Genomic DNA, 17,398 nt, shown 5'->3' on the forward strand with positions numbered 1-17,398 from the left:
TTAATGTTAAAAGTTCATACTAATGTTCTATTTTGTAACTAATTTTAATATATAACATACACTGTCAGAATAAAAAAAGTTGCATTTTATAGGTGCAACAGCCTGTCACTGGCAGTTCCTTGTGAAAATGAATAGAATAGATTAAATTAATAGATTTCCATGGTTACCACTACAAGTAAATATTTTAACCATGTGTAAAAAAATATATATATATTCTAATAAGTTCCAATTAAGGCATATTGAATGTTAAAATGCCTTTCAAATATAATGTTAAGTATGCATCATTACTCATTTTACTCTTAGTAATTCAATAATTTAAGAAATTTTTATATTTAAAAATTCAGTTTAGAGGTATCGTATCGGTATCGGTATCGGCGATACTGGCCTTGAAAGTATCGGAATCGTATCGAAAACAAAATAAGTGGTATCGCCCATCACTACTCTCTAGCACAGTAATACACAGCAGTGTCTTCAGTCTTGAGGCTGTTCATCTGTAGGTACAGTTGACCGCTGGAGTCATCTCTGGACACTGTGAACCTTCCCTGGACTGACTGGGAATAGGAGATAGGAGAACTGGATGTGCCAATATATGCAATCCACTCCAGACCTTTACTGGGAGTCTGTCTCACCACAGCAACATAGTAGTTGCTGAATATAAATCCAGAGGCGGTACAGACCAGCCGAAAAGATTCACCAGGTCTTTTTACCTCAGCCTGAGACTGAGTGAAGGTCTGACAATGGATATCTGTGGAAGAGAGAGGAGAGCAAAATGTAAAACTTGCTAAAATATTTAAGCATTCATGAATTATTATTTAGGAATGAGTTACAGACCATGTACAAATAGGAATAACAGGAGTGAATTGATTATTGTTGTCATTGCTGATTATTCTCCTCTACGTACAGTCAGTGAACACAGACACACTCCACTGGTAGTGCAAGTCATGGCAAATATACATCACAGTTTTGCATGAACTCCTCCTCCAGTCTATCATTGCTCGTTTGTGCCTATGTATGAAAAACAGAAATTTGTAAAAAAAAAAATATATATATATATCAAATATATATATATATATATATATATGTATATATATATGTATGTATATATATATATAATAAGATACAAAAAGATAACTGTGGAATGATGAAAAATATAAGAGGCCTGAATTAAGTAAGCAAAATCATTTGTATTTATGAAATGTATGACAAGATGTTGCCTAAATGTTAAATTATTGTAGTAGTGATACCATCCATGCAAAGATATCCCAGCCATTCCAGAGCTTTTCCAGTGGGTTGACGTATCCAGGGAATGCAATAGATTCTGAAATCCTGCAGGAGATGGAATTACTTTTATGGCATTATTGAGGTCATGATCCGAGCATGCTAAGTGGTCGTAAAACAAATTGTCACACTTGTGCTCGCTCCGAACACTGGGGAAGTAAGAGGGTTCAAACCAGGAAGGTCTACTGAGGCCTAAGACCTGATGATCCCCTCATGTGGGGAGCTCCAGAATGTGAGAGCTCATATCAGGAAGGCCGGTGAGGCCTGTAACCTGGCGACCACAGCCTGTGGGAGCGCATACTCATGGAGCTACCTTCAGAAAGGCCTAATGAGGCCTGTAACCACAGAATGTGGGAGATAGCTTGAAAGGGATGTGCCTGTCATAATACATTGTGACAGAAGACGCATCTAGACTGGGACCCAAGTCGAATAACCGGAGTCTGAGTCATGTAAAAAAGGGAACGAAGAAGACAGCGCGTAACCCTTACCATAAATATGGAATTTAGTAAGTACACGAAACGAAAGTGCGTGTGTTTAGCCATTCTGAATCCAGGAAGGCCTGGTGAGGCCTCTAACCTGGCGACCACAGCATGTGGGAGCTCATACTCAGGAAGGCCTGTGAGGCCTGAACCTGGCTACCACAGTAAGTGGGAGCTCATATTCAGGAAGGCCGGAGAGGCCTGTAACCTGACGATCACACAATGTGGGGCTACCTTCAGAAAGGCATAATGAGGCCTGTAACCACAGAATGTGGGAGATAGCTTGAAAGGGATGCGCCTGTCATAATACATTGTGACAGAAGACGCATCAAGAGTGGGACCGAGGGTGAAGAACCAGAGTCTGAGCCACGTAAAAAAGGGAATGAAGCGGACAGCGCATAACCCTTACCATAAATATGGATTTTTAGAAAGTACACGAAACGAAAGTGCGTGTGCTTAGCCATTCTGAATCCAGGAAGGCCTGGTGAGGCCTCTAACCTGGCGACCAATGCATGTGGGAGCTCATGCTCAGGAAGGCCTGGAGAGTCTTACCTGATAAACCCCAAAATTTGGAAGTTGGCTAGAGAAAGGCGTCCGTTGTAGCATACTTTGACAACAGGACGCATCTAGAGTGGGACCCAAAGTGAAAGACCAGGGTCTGAGCCACAAAGGAAGGGATCGAAGCGTACAGCGCATGACCCTTACCATAAAAAATGAATTTTAGAAAACACAAGACGTTCAGTCGTGTGACTTACCATAAGCATGGGTTTAATGAAGTAGAGGTGCATGTACTTCATCACTCTATATTCAGGAAGGCCTAATGAGGCCTGTGACCTGACGACCATAGAATGTGGGAGCTCGTATCCAGGAAAGCCGGTGAGGCCTGTAACCTGGCAACCACAGCATGTGGGTCTAACCCATGATCAGGAAGGCCAGATGAGGCCTGTAACCTGATAGTCACAATGCGTGGGAGCTCACATTCAGGAAGGCCTGATGAGGCCTGCAACCTGACATGTGGAAGCTCACAACCAGTGAGGCCTATACCCCAGCGACCACAGTAAGTGGGAGTTCACATTCAGGAAGGCTTGGTGAGGCCTGCAACCTGACATGTGAAAGCTCATAACCAGGAAGGCCGATTCTAGGAGGCCTGAAGCCTGGTGACCACTAAATGTGGGAGCTCATACTCAGGAAGGCCTGTGGGGCCTGAAACCTGGTGAATACAGTATGTGGGAACTCACTTTCAGGAAGGCCGGATGAGGCCTGTAACCTGACATGTGGAAGCTCATAACCAGGAAGGCCTGGTGAGGCCTGTAACCTGGCGACCACAGTGTGTGGGAGCTCATAACCAGGAAGGCCGGATGAGGCCGGTAACCTGATAACCACAATATTTGGGAGCCCACATTCAGGAAGGCCGGATGAGGCCTGTAACCTGACATGTGGAGGCTCATACTCAGGAAGGCCTAGTGAGGCCTGTAACCTGATAACCACTGTATGTGGGAGCTCACATTCAGGAAGGCCTGGTCAGGCCTGTGACCTGACAACCACAGCATGTGGGAGCTATACTCCCACCTGACAGCCAACCTTTGGCAGCTCACACTCAGTGAGGCCCAGGCGGCTGTAAAAATTGTGAAACAGGGTCTGGATGGCTGAAAATATCTAACTTCTCAAAGTCAGATAATATTCCATCAGTTTAATTTTATAGAATTAAATGCACCATAATTTCCAAACAATACTGATTAATATAATTACGGTCTCGTAATCTACATGCTGCCTCGGCAAGCGAGAGATTCGAACCTACAATATATTTGGCTTTCATCCCTCGAGAAGAAAGTCAACAGGTGCGATGCTGAAACATTCGACAGCGCACGGATGTACGCATCTCTATTGAACACTGCCAGCACCCTCAGGAGCTGACTGTGAATGCCTCCTACCCGATCAGTATTGTCTCACAGATCTCACAGTCTCTTTTTACTGTAGACCCCGAAATCTACTCGCTGCCTCAGCAACGCGAGATTAGAGTCATCCCGATCTGAAAGAAAAAAGTTTTTTTTTTTTTTTTTTTTTTTTTTTTTGAAATGTTATTTGCACAAAAACATTTTACTAACAGACCAGACAGTAAACCTGCGGCGTTTCCATTATTCTGTATTGTACTCACTGCAGAAACAGTAGGAAAAGTTTTTCACATACCTCTGCAGCTCGCTATCGTCAGTCGATGACGCGTCTGAGAGGAACCGCCACTCTCGAGACCATCAGCGAACTCAGCAAGGTACCCCATCGAAACACCCCATTGAAGCACACGTGTTCCTAATCCCTAGCTCATTTTCTCATGGACTAGAAATATTCTCTGGGCGGGCAAAGCAGAGAAAGGTGAGGTAACATTTCCTCCTTATGACATCATAAGGAGGAGATTCAAGATCAGCCCGATTGAGTTTCCACTTTTTCAAAGGCAGAGAAAGATAGCAAAAGCTCGATTTACACCGATTGAAATTTCTAGAAAATTGGGGACCATATACAGGCTAGGGGAACTCATATTAATGTTAAAAAAACTCAAAAAGTGAACATTTCATGTCATGGGACCTTTAAATGTGACGTGATGTGACAGATCGCTGTAGCGCCTCAGTTCAAGCAGCAGCTCAGAGCACAAGTCTTTTCTCCCACTTCAATACAAGTTATACAGTATCTTGAAAAACATGCTAGAATATCAGGAGTTGAAAGATACAGTACAACTTACCGCAATCTGTATCATGACTCATGTAATCACTCAATGTTTCAACTGCAGAAAGACATTATTACAGAAATTATTTTACAGTCATCAGGGTCACATTTGATTCTGATATAATTTGCTGAGAAGACTTCAAATAACCATTCCTTGATTGTATGTCTTCCATTTATTGTTTGAGTGAGTATGTTACTAGATAGCTACTTTAACAAAATGTGTTTTTTTTATATAGTTATATATAAACCATATGCTTTATTACAGTTATAGTCTAAAGCAGAGGTACTCAACAGGCGGGCCGCATCCGGCCCATCGGCATTCATTTTATGGCCCGCGTCATACAAAAGATGAATGCACTTTGTTTTTCTTTTTTTTTTAGCTCAAAAGTGTGAATATTAGACAGTGTGACTTATATGTAGCCTATGTTTAATACCGCGGACGCTTTGGATAATCCGTGGCTCGATTAATAAAAAATAACATTCATCATCGTCATTGTGATGTGTGTGGAATGTTTAATGGGACTTTATAGCTACTTGATATCTCCGAAATGTATAACTTGCTAAGCGCAACAAATAGCGAAACAAGCGGTAAAGCTGTCAGGCAACTTTTGTTAGCGCCACGCAGAGCTCGTGCATTCAGAGCTGCGCACCTTCACTTGCGTAATTTAAATCTCAGAATTTAATTATGTATAGCTCATAACTTATAAAAAATTAAATAAAACAAGCTATGTTACTATATGACGAATGATAAGACAGCTATACAGTGCGCGAGGACTGACTTGAGCTCTCTTTAGCGTCTGAATGGACAAATACACAACATTATGTCTAAATGTCCATTTTGGAGAGTATTCACGTAAACACAGTCAGTTATGTCTTAACAGAACATACGGATGTGAGAATATCGGATGTGCATCAGTGCAATTGGATATGCACACTCGGGGCCCTATCTTGCACCCAGCGCAATTGACTTTGAACACCGACGCATGTATCATTCCTATTTTGCACCCGCGCACAGCGGACTTTTCCCTCCACAGACGCACGTCGGTAAATTAGGAAATGAACTTGCGCTCGCGGGGGCGGTTCAGCGCAAAGAGGAGGCGTGTTCCGGCGCAAAACTTCCATGGTGCTATTTTCCAGTTTTAGAAAGCAATTGCGCCATTGACCAGGAAAAAAACAGTCTAAAGACAGTGGCGCGTTGCGCGTTAGTGATATGGTATTTTAAGGGCGCGTGCTTGGCCATAATGTTAACGCGCATCCACTTTGATTCTCTAATATAAACAGATGCAGCAGTTTTCATTTTTGCAAATCATACATTATTACAAGGAAAAATATTAACACACGAGGGAAATCATTGTGTCCGTGAGTGAAGATGTAAAAAAGTTCTATCTATATAAAAAAAAAAAATATATATCTAGATTAGGCTTCACATTTACTACCCAAATTATACGCCTGTTTAACCGAAGCTAATTTGGGTGGGTTTCTCCCATCATCCCCAATGTCACTTCTCTGTGTTTTACGGCCCTGACGAGAACGTCGGTTTCCTCGGCTGTGAACTGCTCCTGTCGTGCGCTGGCAAATCCGCCGTTATAATAGCAATCCGCCATGGAACAAGCGCGCCGTCTCTTAAAGGGAATGTGAGAGGACGCTCTGATTGGTTTATTTCACGTTACGCCCAAATCTGAATCACCTATGAATAATGAAGCTACTTCAGACCAACCCCTTTTAGATTTGCGTCGGGCGCAAGAGTAATTTATCCCGCCGGGAAAATAGCAACAGCGCCGGGATCCGCCCACAAAGTTTCTTGCGCTTTGCACTTTGACACTTGCGTTTCAGATCGTTAAAATAGGGCCCTCGGTCTTAAAGGGACACTAAGTAGGATTTACTCCCATCTAGTGGTGAATTTGTATTTTGCATTCAAACTAATTTTGCTCTCCAGCGCGGCAGCGCCTCGCTTTTTCAAATGTGCATTGCATCTACGGTAGGCGATATGTACCAAAAAGCTTTGACAGGATGTCTTCTAATAGCACTTCGTCGAGTTTTCCTTCAGGTGAACTGGTGTGTTATTTCAAACAAACTGCAACATGACAACAAACAAACGAATGTTACAGTATGTATTGTTTTGAAACATTGCTATTCATAAAAATAAATCATGAGAACATTTGCAGGAATTGTAAAATCTTTTTTCTTATTAATGAAGTAGCCTAACGCAATATTTTTACTCTAATAGTTATCTTTCCCCACACATATGAACTGTGATCATGCAATAACGTTAACTTTACATCGGGATGCTGAGCTATAGTGAAATGATAGAAAAGAAAGACATTATCTGTGATAGCAATTCGCCTCATTCGCGCAAACTGGAGTAGAATGAGGCTCGCGTCTACCGCGCCGCGCTAAATACCGCGCCGCAGGACCTCTAGACGCGCATAAACGCGTCTTTACATTGAAATCACTCGCGCCAGACGCTCAAGAGTGAGTGAGTAATCATTTTAAAATAAAATTGACTCTAATCAAACCACGGATCCGTGATAGGTTTTGTGATCCGTCTCGCCATAGCACTATATCACTTTGAGGGGAGGATAAATTTATCCCCACCGCGGATAAAAATAATTAAGCAGAGGCAGGATACATTGACCAGAAAGGGGGAAATCCCACGCATTTTACGTTCTATTTTGGACTTTTTTGGCGACGATATTTTCTTCTCCTGTGGCTTGGCATATGTATGGTCCATAATAACAATGCAATCCAGACTTTTAAACTTGCCGGTGCAGTTTCAAGCCCCTCTCACTGCTCTGCACCTGCGCTTCTGCTGGTTTCGGCTGGCTCTGAACGAAAACGCGTTGTGTAAACGCGTTGGCTTAGTACTTTTTGTCCCTCTCTGCTATTATAGTTTTGCAAGATGGCGGAACTACATGGAAGCAAGCATAGACAGTATATAAGATGGACACAGCGACCCCATAGATTTCAACGGAGAAAAGTGAAGCACTCACTTCCTGATCGCCAGGCGTACTGTGCAGGCTCAAACTGAGCTTGACGACGTAGATGTGACGTGGGTCTTCTAGTAGCCGTGCCGAGGGAAATCTGAATCATTCCCTTCCGAATCTCGCAGAGACGGAGAGCGTGATTATTAGTTGTCAATGAGCTAGCAGCGTGTGTGACAGCGGGAGCAACTTTATCACTCGCTATGGGCTTCTCCCTTCACTTCATGCCTCCACGTCCCCCCGATTGCTTGCGAGCTTCTCCGCCGGTCTATACGGTAATTTCTCTACAGTGCGACAAAGAGTCGCGTGGGTATGACGCAATCGTTAGCCTATTTTTTACAAAAACGGCTTCTGCGAAGTCATAACGTAAGATAACGTAACGTTTCTGCCGGAAACTGAAGCCTCCCCGTGTTAGCATTCCATTGACTCCCATTCATTTTTGCGTCACTTTGACAGCGAATAACTTTACATCTGAGGCGTCAAAAGACTCCATTTGTCCATTACTTATTTCTAAAAGAAACACGACAATGTATAAAAGGCTCCATTACCTTGTATCTTACGTTATGGCCCCGTAGAAGCTGTTTTTGTAAAAATAGGCTAACGATTGCGTCATAACCCACGCGACTCTCTGTCGCACTGTAGAGAAATTACCGTATAGACAGCCGGAGAAGCTCGCAAGCAATCGGGGGGACGTGGAGGCATAAAGTCCGATAAAGTCAAGGGAGTAGCCCACAGAGAGTGATAAAGTTGATCCTGCTGCTAGCTCATGGACAGCTAATACTCACGCTCTCCGTCTCTGCGAGATTCGGAAGGGAATGATTCAGATTTCTCTCGGCACAGCTACTAGAAGACTGACAACTGTCAGACACGTTGCTCACGTGTTCAAGCTCAGTTTGAGCCTGCGCAGTTCGTCTGGCGATCAGGAAGTGAGTGCTTCAAATGGGCTTCACTTATCTCCGTTGAAATCTATGGGGTCGCTGTGTCCATCTTATATACTGTCTATGCATGGAACCTCCGTGGACCTACCCGTCCCATGTATATAAAGATAATAAATTCTTCATTTATAAGGATAAGTCAGATAATTGGCCGAGGTATTTGTACACCATTGAGGACATATTTATGAATAAAAATATTGATTTTAGATAATAAAATACCTAAAAAGATACTTAGTGTCCCTTTAAAGTGATAGTGCGTAATAAACCTAATGCCTCTGTGCACTTAATATACAACAAAATAAAAAGAGAAAAGCATTCACTGCTCTTTAATGAGTAATAGCCTGTATATGCTCAATGATTTTCTTCATACATTTTGAGGTTTCTAATTTTTTTTTTTGCATTAATATTGCAAGAAAATTGTTAATACACTTTTTTGTTCCAGATTAAATTTTTTATTTCATGTTCAGTACTACTTTAAATAGGACAAAGACTAGCAAGACTTACCTAGCAAGATAGGTAATAAACTGCATTTCTAAATAAGTAAAAACTGAAAATATTGTCATAAATAAAGTTTTACGATGCAAGTTGTAATTTGTGGCCCTTCACATTTTATGTGGTTTACATGTGGCCCCCTTGGCATCTGAACTTGAGTACCCCTGGTCTAAAGTCTAATGAAACTATGGGCCCTATTTTAACGATCTAAGCGCATGGTCTAAAGCGCACGTCGCAAGCGCACTTAAGTCGTGTCCGAATCCACTTTTGCTAGTTTAACAATGGGAAAAATGGTTGCCGCGCCCAGCCCATGGTCTAAAAGGGTTGTCCCTATTCTCTTAATGAGTAATGGGTGTGTTTTGGGCATAACGTGCAAAAAAACAGTGTAATTTCCCATTCCCTTTAAAAGCACTTTATTTTTAATATTTGACTAGTTTGCGTGCTGTTGCGTGTGTAATAATCCTGTTTGTGTAATAAGCAGAGTGTACACGCGTTGTGGACCCTCCTATAGACGCACATTACTAACGAGCTCTTTAAATAACCCAAAAAATACTGGGCCATTGACTTTAGACCAGGTTTCAGTTGGTCAATGGCGCAGTTTATTTCAGTTGCCTCAAAATAGCAACGCGCGAACAATGCTCCTGAACACACCTCTTTTTCAGATCAGCAGCCCATGGGCGCACAAATGGGTACAAATGCATTTGCTATTTAAATGACGTGGCGGAGGATGTGAAAATAACTGCGTCAGGCAGAAACTAGCAAAAAACACTTGTCGCACCTGGTGCTGCATTGCGCTGGGTGTTTGATCGGGCCCTATAAATGCAAATTCACTTATTTTCTTAGAGGCAATAACCACACACAGGTGTTTCCTGAACACATCAGTAAGTGTGACTTTTTTATAGACTCTCTTGTCTCCATATAGCTATGTTATTTCAATAATAATAAGTATTATTATTATTTAATTTGATACATGGTTTTATTAGTCTCACTAAAATTGTACCTTGCTAGGAGATAGATAAAACACTTTTTTTTTTTTTTTTTTTTACTAAATGTAGCTTTTCTTGTGTTCTGGTATTTATGCTGATATCTAAGGCCTTTCTGGTTTATTATATTTCTAGGGGTATCCTGGAAATACACTGAATGCCTCAAATTTGGTCACTGTACCAGCAGTAAATATATTCTTAGGTCATATGAATTAAATTAGGAACTCCAAGGCACTTGGCGAAATATGTGGAAAAAAGTTAAAAAGCCTTTATTTAATGAAAGGCTCAAAACATTAAAAATGGTGACAGATCCACCTACGCGATTTTTCTGAATGGTTTCATGCATATAGTCGTGTTAATAGTGTCCTATATGAACATATTCTGCATTTATTTTCCCCAGGTTTTTTTTTTTTTTCTTGAAAATCGTATTTGAATGTGCGGCAACTATAGTTGCCGGTGGGCAAATATGTTGTATGCACCCCCTCAATGTAAAATATGAATAGGAGGAGAACATTTGGCATCATGGAAGAGGTGTTAGTGAGATTCTTAAATCTTAAAACACAACAAACAATAAATCCATTTGTCTTAACCCTTGTGCGCTGTTCGGGGTCTTTTTGACCCACATTTCTAACTTTCATTCATGGATAACATGGATAATTTGACATGGTTTAGTGTAAGATTTTTGCACATCTTTTGGAAAATGCAATTCACTTTCAAGGCGGTAACTTCAACATTACGTCAACTGAGACGTATATGGGAACTCCTCCCTTCTCCATTTTTGCTGAAATCTTATAAGCTAACAGAGGGACAGCTGGCCAATTGACGCGAAGCATGCAAATACTGACAGGTTCGCGGGCAGTATAAAATACATGGGCGCGACAATTGCGTCAGAATCTCTTTCTTCACGCTAGAAATCAGTCATCGTAGAAGTTGCATTAGAGGACTATCAACTTTTCTTCGAAGCATCCGATGGCTACTACATGCCAGATATGTGCGGGCCCCCTGGACCCCCCTGGAAACGTGCGCCCACTGCGCCGAGCTGCCAGTGCGCGCCCTCAGAGCCAGAAGGGAAGTGGCTCGAGCAACAGTAGGGATGAGGCCCACTGCCGCCAGCGAGCCGCTGGTGGGCCCTCCCCCGCCCGAGGACGAGGTTTTCGACGCTGTCAGCTTCGCGGACGCGAGTTTTCGAACTTCGTCTCCTTTGGAGCTGGCAGGGAAGAGGAGTCCATGTCGCTCTCGGCGTCGGAACAGGAATGGGCGTCTCAATCAGAACGCCCCGACCAAGAGGGCCCTGCAGACCTCCAGGAGGAGCTCGTCAGGGACCTCGGTAAGGCCATCACGGAGCTGGACCTCACGCCATGGCAATCCTGCAGGTGTTCCAGGCAAAGCTGCTCCAATCCTTGGACGACGGCGCAGTGGACCCTGACGTCATCAGGGATCTGCGCGCGGCAACGGACCTCGCACTGATGGCCACCAAGCGCTCTGCACAGGCTATCGGCCGCTCCATGGGATTTATGGTCGTCCTCAACAGGCACCTATGGCTAACCCTAGCTGACCTGAAGGACTCAGACCGCAAGACTCTCCTGAACGCTCCAGTCACTCCCTCCGGCCTCTTTGGTGACGCCGTGGAGTCAGTCACGGAGCGTTTTTCCGAGACACAGAAGCGCGCCAAAGCGATGAGCCACGTGATGCCCCGTCGCTCACTCCAGTCACCTGCGAGGTCCCGCTCTTCTTCGGCTCCTCGCCAGGCTCAAGGACAGCCTAGACAGCCCGCCGTGGCGCCCCGCGGCCGCCCCGAACCGGACGCTCGTTTCGGCCGGAACAAGCAGTGGACGGGGCCTGGAAGGAAACGCCAGGGTCAGAAGAGGAGCCCGCGCCGCGAGAGAACCAGCGCGCCGTCCTCGTTTTAGTTTTTGACACGGTTTAGTGTAAGATTTTTCTCTAAGACTCCAAACAGCCCGACTGTAAACCACAGACGAAACACGCACAAGGGTTAAAGTGGTGGAACATAGTTCAGAACAAAGTGCAGCCATACCAGGGCATTGTGTATCAAAAAGTTAAATGAAAATAAATAAATAAATACAAATAAATAGAATGAAGAAAAAAATATATCTATATAACAAACAAAAAAACAAATAACAAAATGGCAAATAACAAAAATAACAGTGCATACAGATGTCATTTAAAGGGTTAAGTTATGTTTATGCACTAAACAAGACCAATAACCTTGATTTATTAACCTATTAACACAGTATAATCCATTTTCCCATGATATATGTACTTACAAGGCATTTGCCCACCGGCAACTATAGTTGCCGCTTGGACTTTTGACTAAGTATACAAAAAACTATTGATCTCTTGTAAGATTTGTTTTGTTTGGATGATTCTAGAGACCTTCATGATTATGTAGATATATATATGTCAACAAAAAAAATCTTATTATTAACATGAAAATGACCTTTCTTTGGGAGGGTTTGCCTTTGCCATGCTTCCTGGAAGTAGGGATAGGAAGTTGACAGCCTCATGTGACAGGAAGGAAGTGAATACCTTTTTTTTCTTCTTGAAATCCTTTACTTGGTTGTTTGCTTGCATGTCATTGAGACATTAAACATGGATAACATCTAGAAAAATACTTACAAAAGGAAAATGACAACTATACACTGCGGCAAATAGTTGCCGGTGGGCTTAAATAATTGTAATACCTCATTTGTGGTATATGGAGTGTCCATGTGGCTGCTTTTATATAGGGATGACTACAAGAAAATTAAAGATCAGATTATCAGAACATAAAAATGCAATTAGAGTTTGTAACCTTTCATACCCCATGGCCTTACATTATAGAGATGCGAATCATGGTAGCCCAAGTACATTGAAGATAATCGGCATTGAACAAATCCCAAAGTCAATAAGAGGAGGAGATAGAGTTAATAGGCTCTTACAGAGAGAGTCTTTTTGGATATATACACTGAAAGCAACTACATTTCCGGGCTTGAATGGAGAATTAGACTTTGTGCCATTTTTGTAAAAAAAAATGTATTTATTTATTTTTATTTTTTAATTTACACATTATATGATTTTTGAATTTAGACATATGTATTTAGATTTATTAAAAAAAAGGTATGTTAGGTTTACAATAGTGTGTTGTGCATTTTGACTTGCATACTGGCACTCAAGTGTTAATGCATACTTCTATAGGAATTATGAATTATTTGGATCCGTATTCTAAAGTGAAGATCATGTTAACTAACTAGTAATGACTCAAGTGTTACTACATACTTCTATAGGAATTATTAATTATTTGGATCTGTATTCTAAAGTGAAGAGCATGTTAACTAACTAGTAATGACTCAATACCAAACACAAGTCATTTCAGGCGTATGAGATATTGTTTGTGAACTTTTTAAATACTATACTTTTAGAAAATTTACTAGTTTACACTTGATCCATTACTAGTTAGTTAACATGATCTTCACTTTAGAATACGGATCCAAATAATTAGTAGTTCCTATAGAGGTATGTAGTAACACTTGAGTCATTACTAGTTAGTTAACATGATCTTCACTTTAGAATACGGATCCAAATAATTAATAATTCCTATAGAAGTATGCATTAACACTTGAGTCATTACTAGTTATCACGATTCCATGCTGTAGTTACTAATGAAGAGCCAACCCGAAAGGGTAGAATCATCTAATCATTCACAGGATATATATACACACACATATTTATATATACATATGAGCAAAGAGACATACATAAAAACACTTTTGAGAAGTAGGTTAAATAATAAAATAACTGGTATTTGGATGGCTGATGACTCAGTATGTTCCAGTACTCACCATGATGAGTCTAGTTATTCAAAGCCAGTCCAGAGGAATGCCGGAAAATCGGCCACAGGGTAAGTGTTCCAGACAAGTGCATTTATAAAAACAATTCTTAAAAATTATTTAGTTTATGAATAGTTCTCTAAAAGACAGCAGTGCATAGGCGAATTATTGACAGCTTTCCCAAATCATAAGTCTGCTACGCTATTACATATGTATAATTAGTGTACAGTATCTAGCAGTAATGTTAATCTAGTGCTAGTAATTTTTCCTGCATTAGTTATTAAGTTTTGCATGAATTGTGAATTTTTTTCATTATTTCTCTGGGAAGTATTGAAAAATAGTAGTTATTGATAAGTTATTAGTGAACTACCACTTAAATCTGTAAAAAATTCAGTAGGTCTCTGGGAAAATATTAAAAAAATAGTAGTTATTGATTAGTTAATAGTGAACTACCACTTAAATCTGTGTGCTATTAATTACTAATTCGTTAATCAGAGTTACTTGTTAGTTAACTGTAGTTACTAGATTGGTAACATTGTGTTTCTCATTTGTTCCTGTGTAGTTATTCATTAACGAAGGATCCGTATTTTAAAGTGTTACCAAAAGAAGCTATGCCATGTTTACAATGGTGTTTGGTGCATTTTGACTTGCATACTTTATTGGTATTTATGATATTGGTATAGTTTTTTTTTTTTGCGCTGTGCATCATATGATTTATATAATGTTTCATTTTTTTATTTCAATTTACGTAATTTGATTTATATATAAAAAAAAAAAGAAAAAAAAGTTATGTATACAATATAGTTTGGCGCATTTTGATCTGCATACTTTATTGGTATTTTGGATATTGGTGTAGGATAAGTTTTTTTTTCTCTCTCTCTCTGTTTTTCCTCTCTCTTCTATAGGTCTATTTAGGCCAATTGTCTTGATTGTCTCTTTACACAGAGTGACCAGGTGTTTTCAATTTGATTAATTAACTGTTGTTAAAAACAAACCTGAGATGCTGTTGGTTACACACCCTGACGAAGGCATGTAGCCGCAGCGCGTAGGTGGATCTGTCACCATTCTTAATGTTTTGAGCCATTCATTAAATAAAGGCTTTTTAACTTTTTTCCCACATGTTTCGCCAAGTGCCTTGGAGTTCCTAATTTAATTCATTAGATTCTGTATCCCATACAACCAAAGAGCACCGATATTTTACACCCTGAAGCAGCACTTGCATTCTTTGCTTTGATATTCTTAGGTCATGTTATGTTCAGTAAGTAGAAAAGCACACATTTTCTTTACAGATACAAACATCAAGCGTAAATTAGGTTAATGGTTAATCAAGCTTAAACAAAAGTTTAGTGACTGATCCTCAAAACAGTCAGATAAGACTGCGTTACAAGAGCGCCACTTCTTGGAAATACAACAGTACATCTAAGTGAAGTCAACAGGAAAGGAAATGGTTTTTGTATTGCTTTGACCCTGAACTCATTCACAGTGAGTCTCTAGCACAGTAATACACAGCAGTGTCTTCAGTCTTGAGGCTGTTCATCTGTAGGTACAGTTGACCGCTGGAGTCATCTCTGGACACTGTGAACCTTCCCTGGACTGACTGGGAATAGTAGATAGGAGAACTGGATGTACCAATATATGCAATCCACTCCAGACCTTTACTGGGAGTCTGTCTCACCACAGCAACATAGTAGTTGCTGAATATAAATCCAGAGGCGGTACAGACCAGCCGAAAAGATTCACCAGGTCTTTTTACCTCAGCCTGAGACTGAGTGAAGGTCTGACAATGGATATCTGTGGAAGAGAGAAGAGAGCAAAATGTAAAACTTGCTAAAAAATATATAAGCATTCATAAATTATTATTTATGAATGAGTTACAGACCATGTACAAATAGGAATAACAGGAGTGAATTGATTATTGTTGTCATTGCTAGTTATTCTCCTCTACAGGAACCAAATACAGTCACACGCTCCACTGGTACAAGGCAACTTATGGGAAATATGCATCACAGTTTTGCATAAACTCCTCCCCCAGTTTTTCATTGCTTGTCACTTTTGTTTAAGGAAAAAAAAATGTTTTAAGCGATATATATATATATATATATATATATATATATATATATATATATACACACGTGACCTGCATGAAACTGATCTTGTTTTTATGTCTTTAATATGAGATAGCGTTGAGATATCTCAGCCATTCCAGAGCTTTTCCAGTCGGTTGACGTATCCAGTGAATACAATAGCTTGATTCTGAAATCCTGCAGGAGATGGAGAATGACTCTTGAGGTTTCACAAGATGGAGGTTGAGTGAGCTCGACACAGTAAACACCACCTGAAAACAACAATGGATTAATGTTTTATTATTAGTTGTGCCTCAAAACATTTTGTATGTCAAGACTTTAATTTAGTGCTTTAAATAAAGCATCAGTGAAACTCACAGGATGCAGCTCATGATCATGATTTGGTGCTTAGGTAAATGTAATTTGACTTCTCCTGATGACCCACAGACACACACACTCCACTTTTGTACAAAGAGCAGAAGGAAGATTTGCATAGAGCCATTTAGTTGTGCAAAATGTAAACAACAATGCTTTTCTTATTAAACTGATTTGATTTAATTATATTTGTCTTTAGATTTGGATGATACATTATATTTCCTCGAACACATTTTCTTTGTGTCTGCACAGAAAATCTGATAGATATGTTGTTTGATAGTTGTACTGTACCTGCACTTACAACTGGTTACTGGTCTCAATTTTGCTTTGGTTTTAATCTATATTTGAAAGATGTTGATGTTTACTCGGACTGAAAATGTTCATAGTCTGACAATGTTGCCCTCAACAGTTTCACCCTCAAATCCTGAATGAAACCCAACAGGATTGGGACTTTTCATTGTTTGCATCACTCCGCTTGTGTGCATTATAGTTTTTTATAGTTTTTTTCAGTCACATTCTGCAAGTTACACTTGAATTCCATCACAGAAATAGGTAAGAATAAAGCTGTTATGCTATAATGCATGCTTTTGCACATATCAAATAGTGTAATATATAGTTTTACCACTTCTTGTGTATGGCTTTGCAGATTACAAACTACAAATTATAACACACACAACATGCACATGCATGCATGCAACGGCGAGTATGTAGGACCAACACAGTGAATTTGATTGTGACAATCATTGCTCTAACCATGTTCTTAGTCTTTATGGGTGTCGGAACCTTCCATAATCTTTTATGGGCTTCCCTCAGCAATCTCTAAATATTTTGGCATGCACGTCTTTTTCCTCTGAAGTATATTTTGACAACATTGAATGGCTAAATCCCAAACCCCGAAATTCTTCTGATCGTAGGTCAGAAAGCAGTGGAACGGGTCAAAGTGGATACAGCTCTTATCAACCCAAAGGCAACATAAATAAACATAAATATACAGAGAACCTCATATAGCGCAGGGAGATGGAGAGGCTGAAGGCAAAAATGCAGGTGAGGTCCAATTAATCATGCAAATTTATTGAAACGTCACAATCAGTTTAGGTTGATTAGCAGTATTCTTTTTCTATGATCTTCTCTAAAATTATTTTACAGTCATTAGTCAAGTAACCTATATTTATATAGCGCTTTTTACAATACAGATTTTATCAAAGCCGCTTCACAGTGATAACATGAAAATAATATAAAAAGAAGAAAACTGCGTCATCATCCACCTGAA

The 17,398-nt window shown here is 40.4% G+C and overlaps 1 protein-coding gene across 6 annotated transcripts in view; it reads right to left on the bottom strand.

Annotated features, from left to right (window-relative positions):
- Positions 1 to 17,398, bottom strand: part of ighd (immunoglobulin heavy constant delta) — a 353,545-nt gene that overhangs the window by 289,775 nt on the left and 46,372 nt on the right. Inside the window, exons 1-2 of one of the 6 annotated variants that reach the window (XM_079618587.1) lie at positions 15,570 to 15,659; positions 15,172 to 15,481 (exon numbers count right to left, since the gene is read on the bottom strand). The exons of 4 other annotated variants lie outside the window; for them this stretch is intronic. In XM_079618587.1, the coding sequence (XP_079474713.1) occupies positions 15,172 to 15,481; positions 15,570 to 15,615 (356 nt within the window). In that variant the 5' untranslated portion in view covers positions 15,616 to 15,659. Of the gene's footprint in view, positions 1 to 441; positions 746 to 831; positions 964 to 15,171; positions 15,482 to 15,569; positions 15,660 to 17,398 lie in introns of those variants that run through there. One more of the 6 variants, XM_079618590.1, reaches the window with a different exon arrangement.

The sequence above is a fragment of the Phoxinus phoxinus genome (genome assembly GCF_949152265.1).
Source record: "Phoxinus phoxinus genome assembly, chromosome: 1".
Classification (NCBI taxonomy): domain Eukaryota; kingdom Metazoa; phylum Chordata; class Actinopteri; order Cypriniformes; family Leuciscidae; genus Phoxinus; species Phoxinus phoxinus.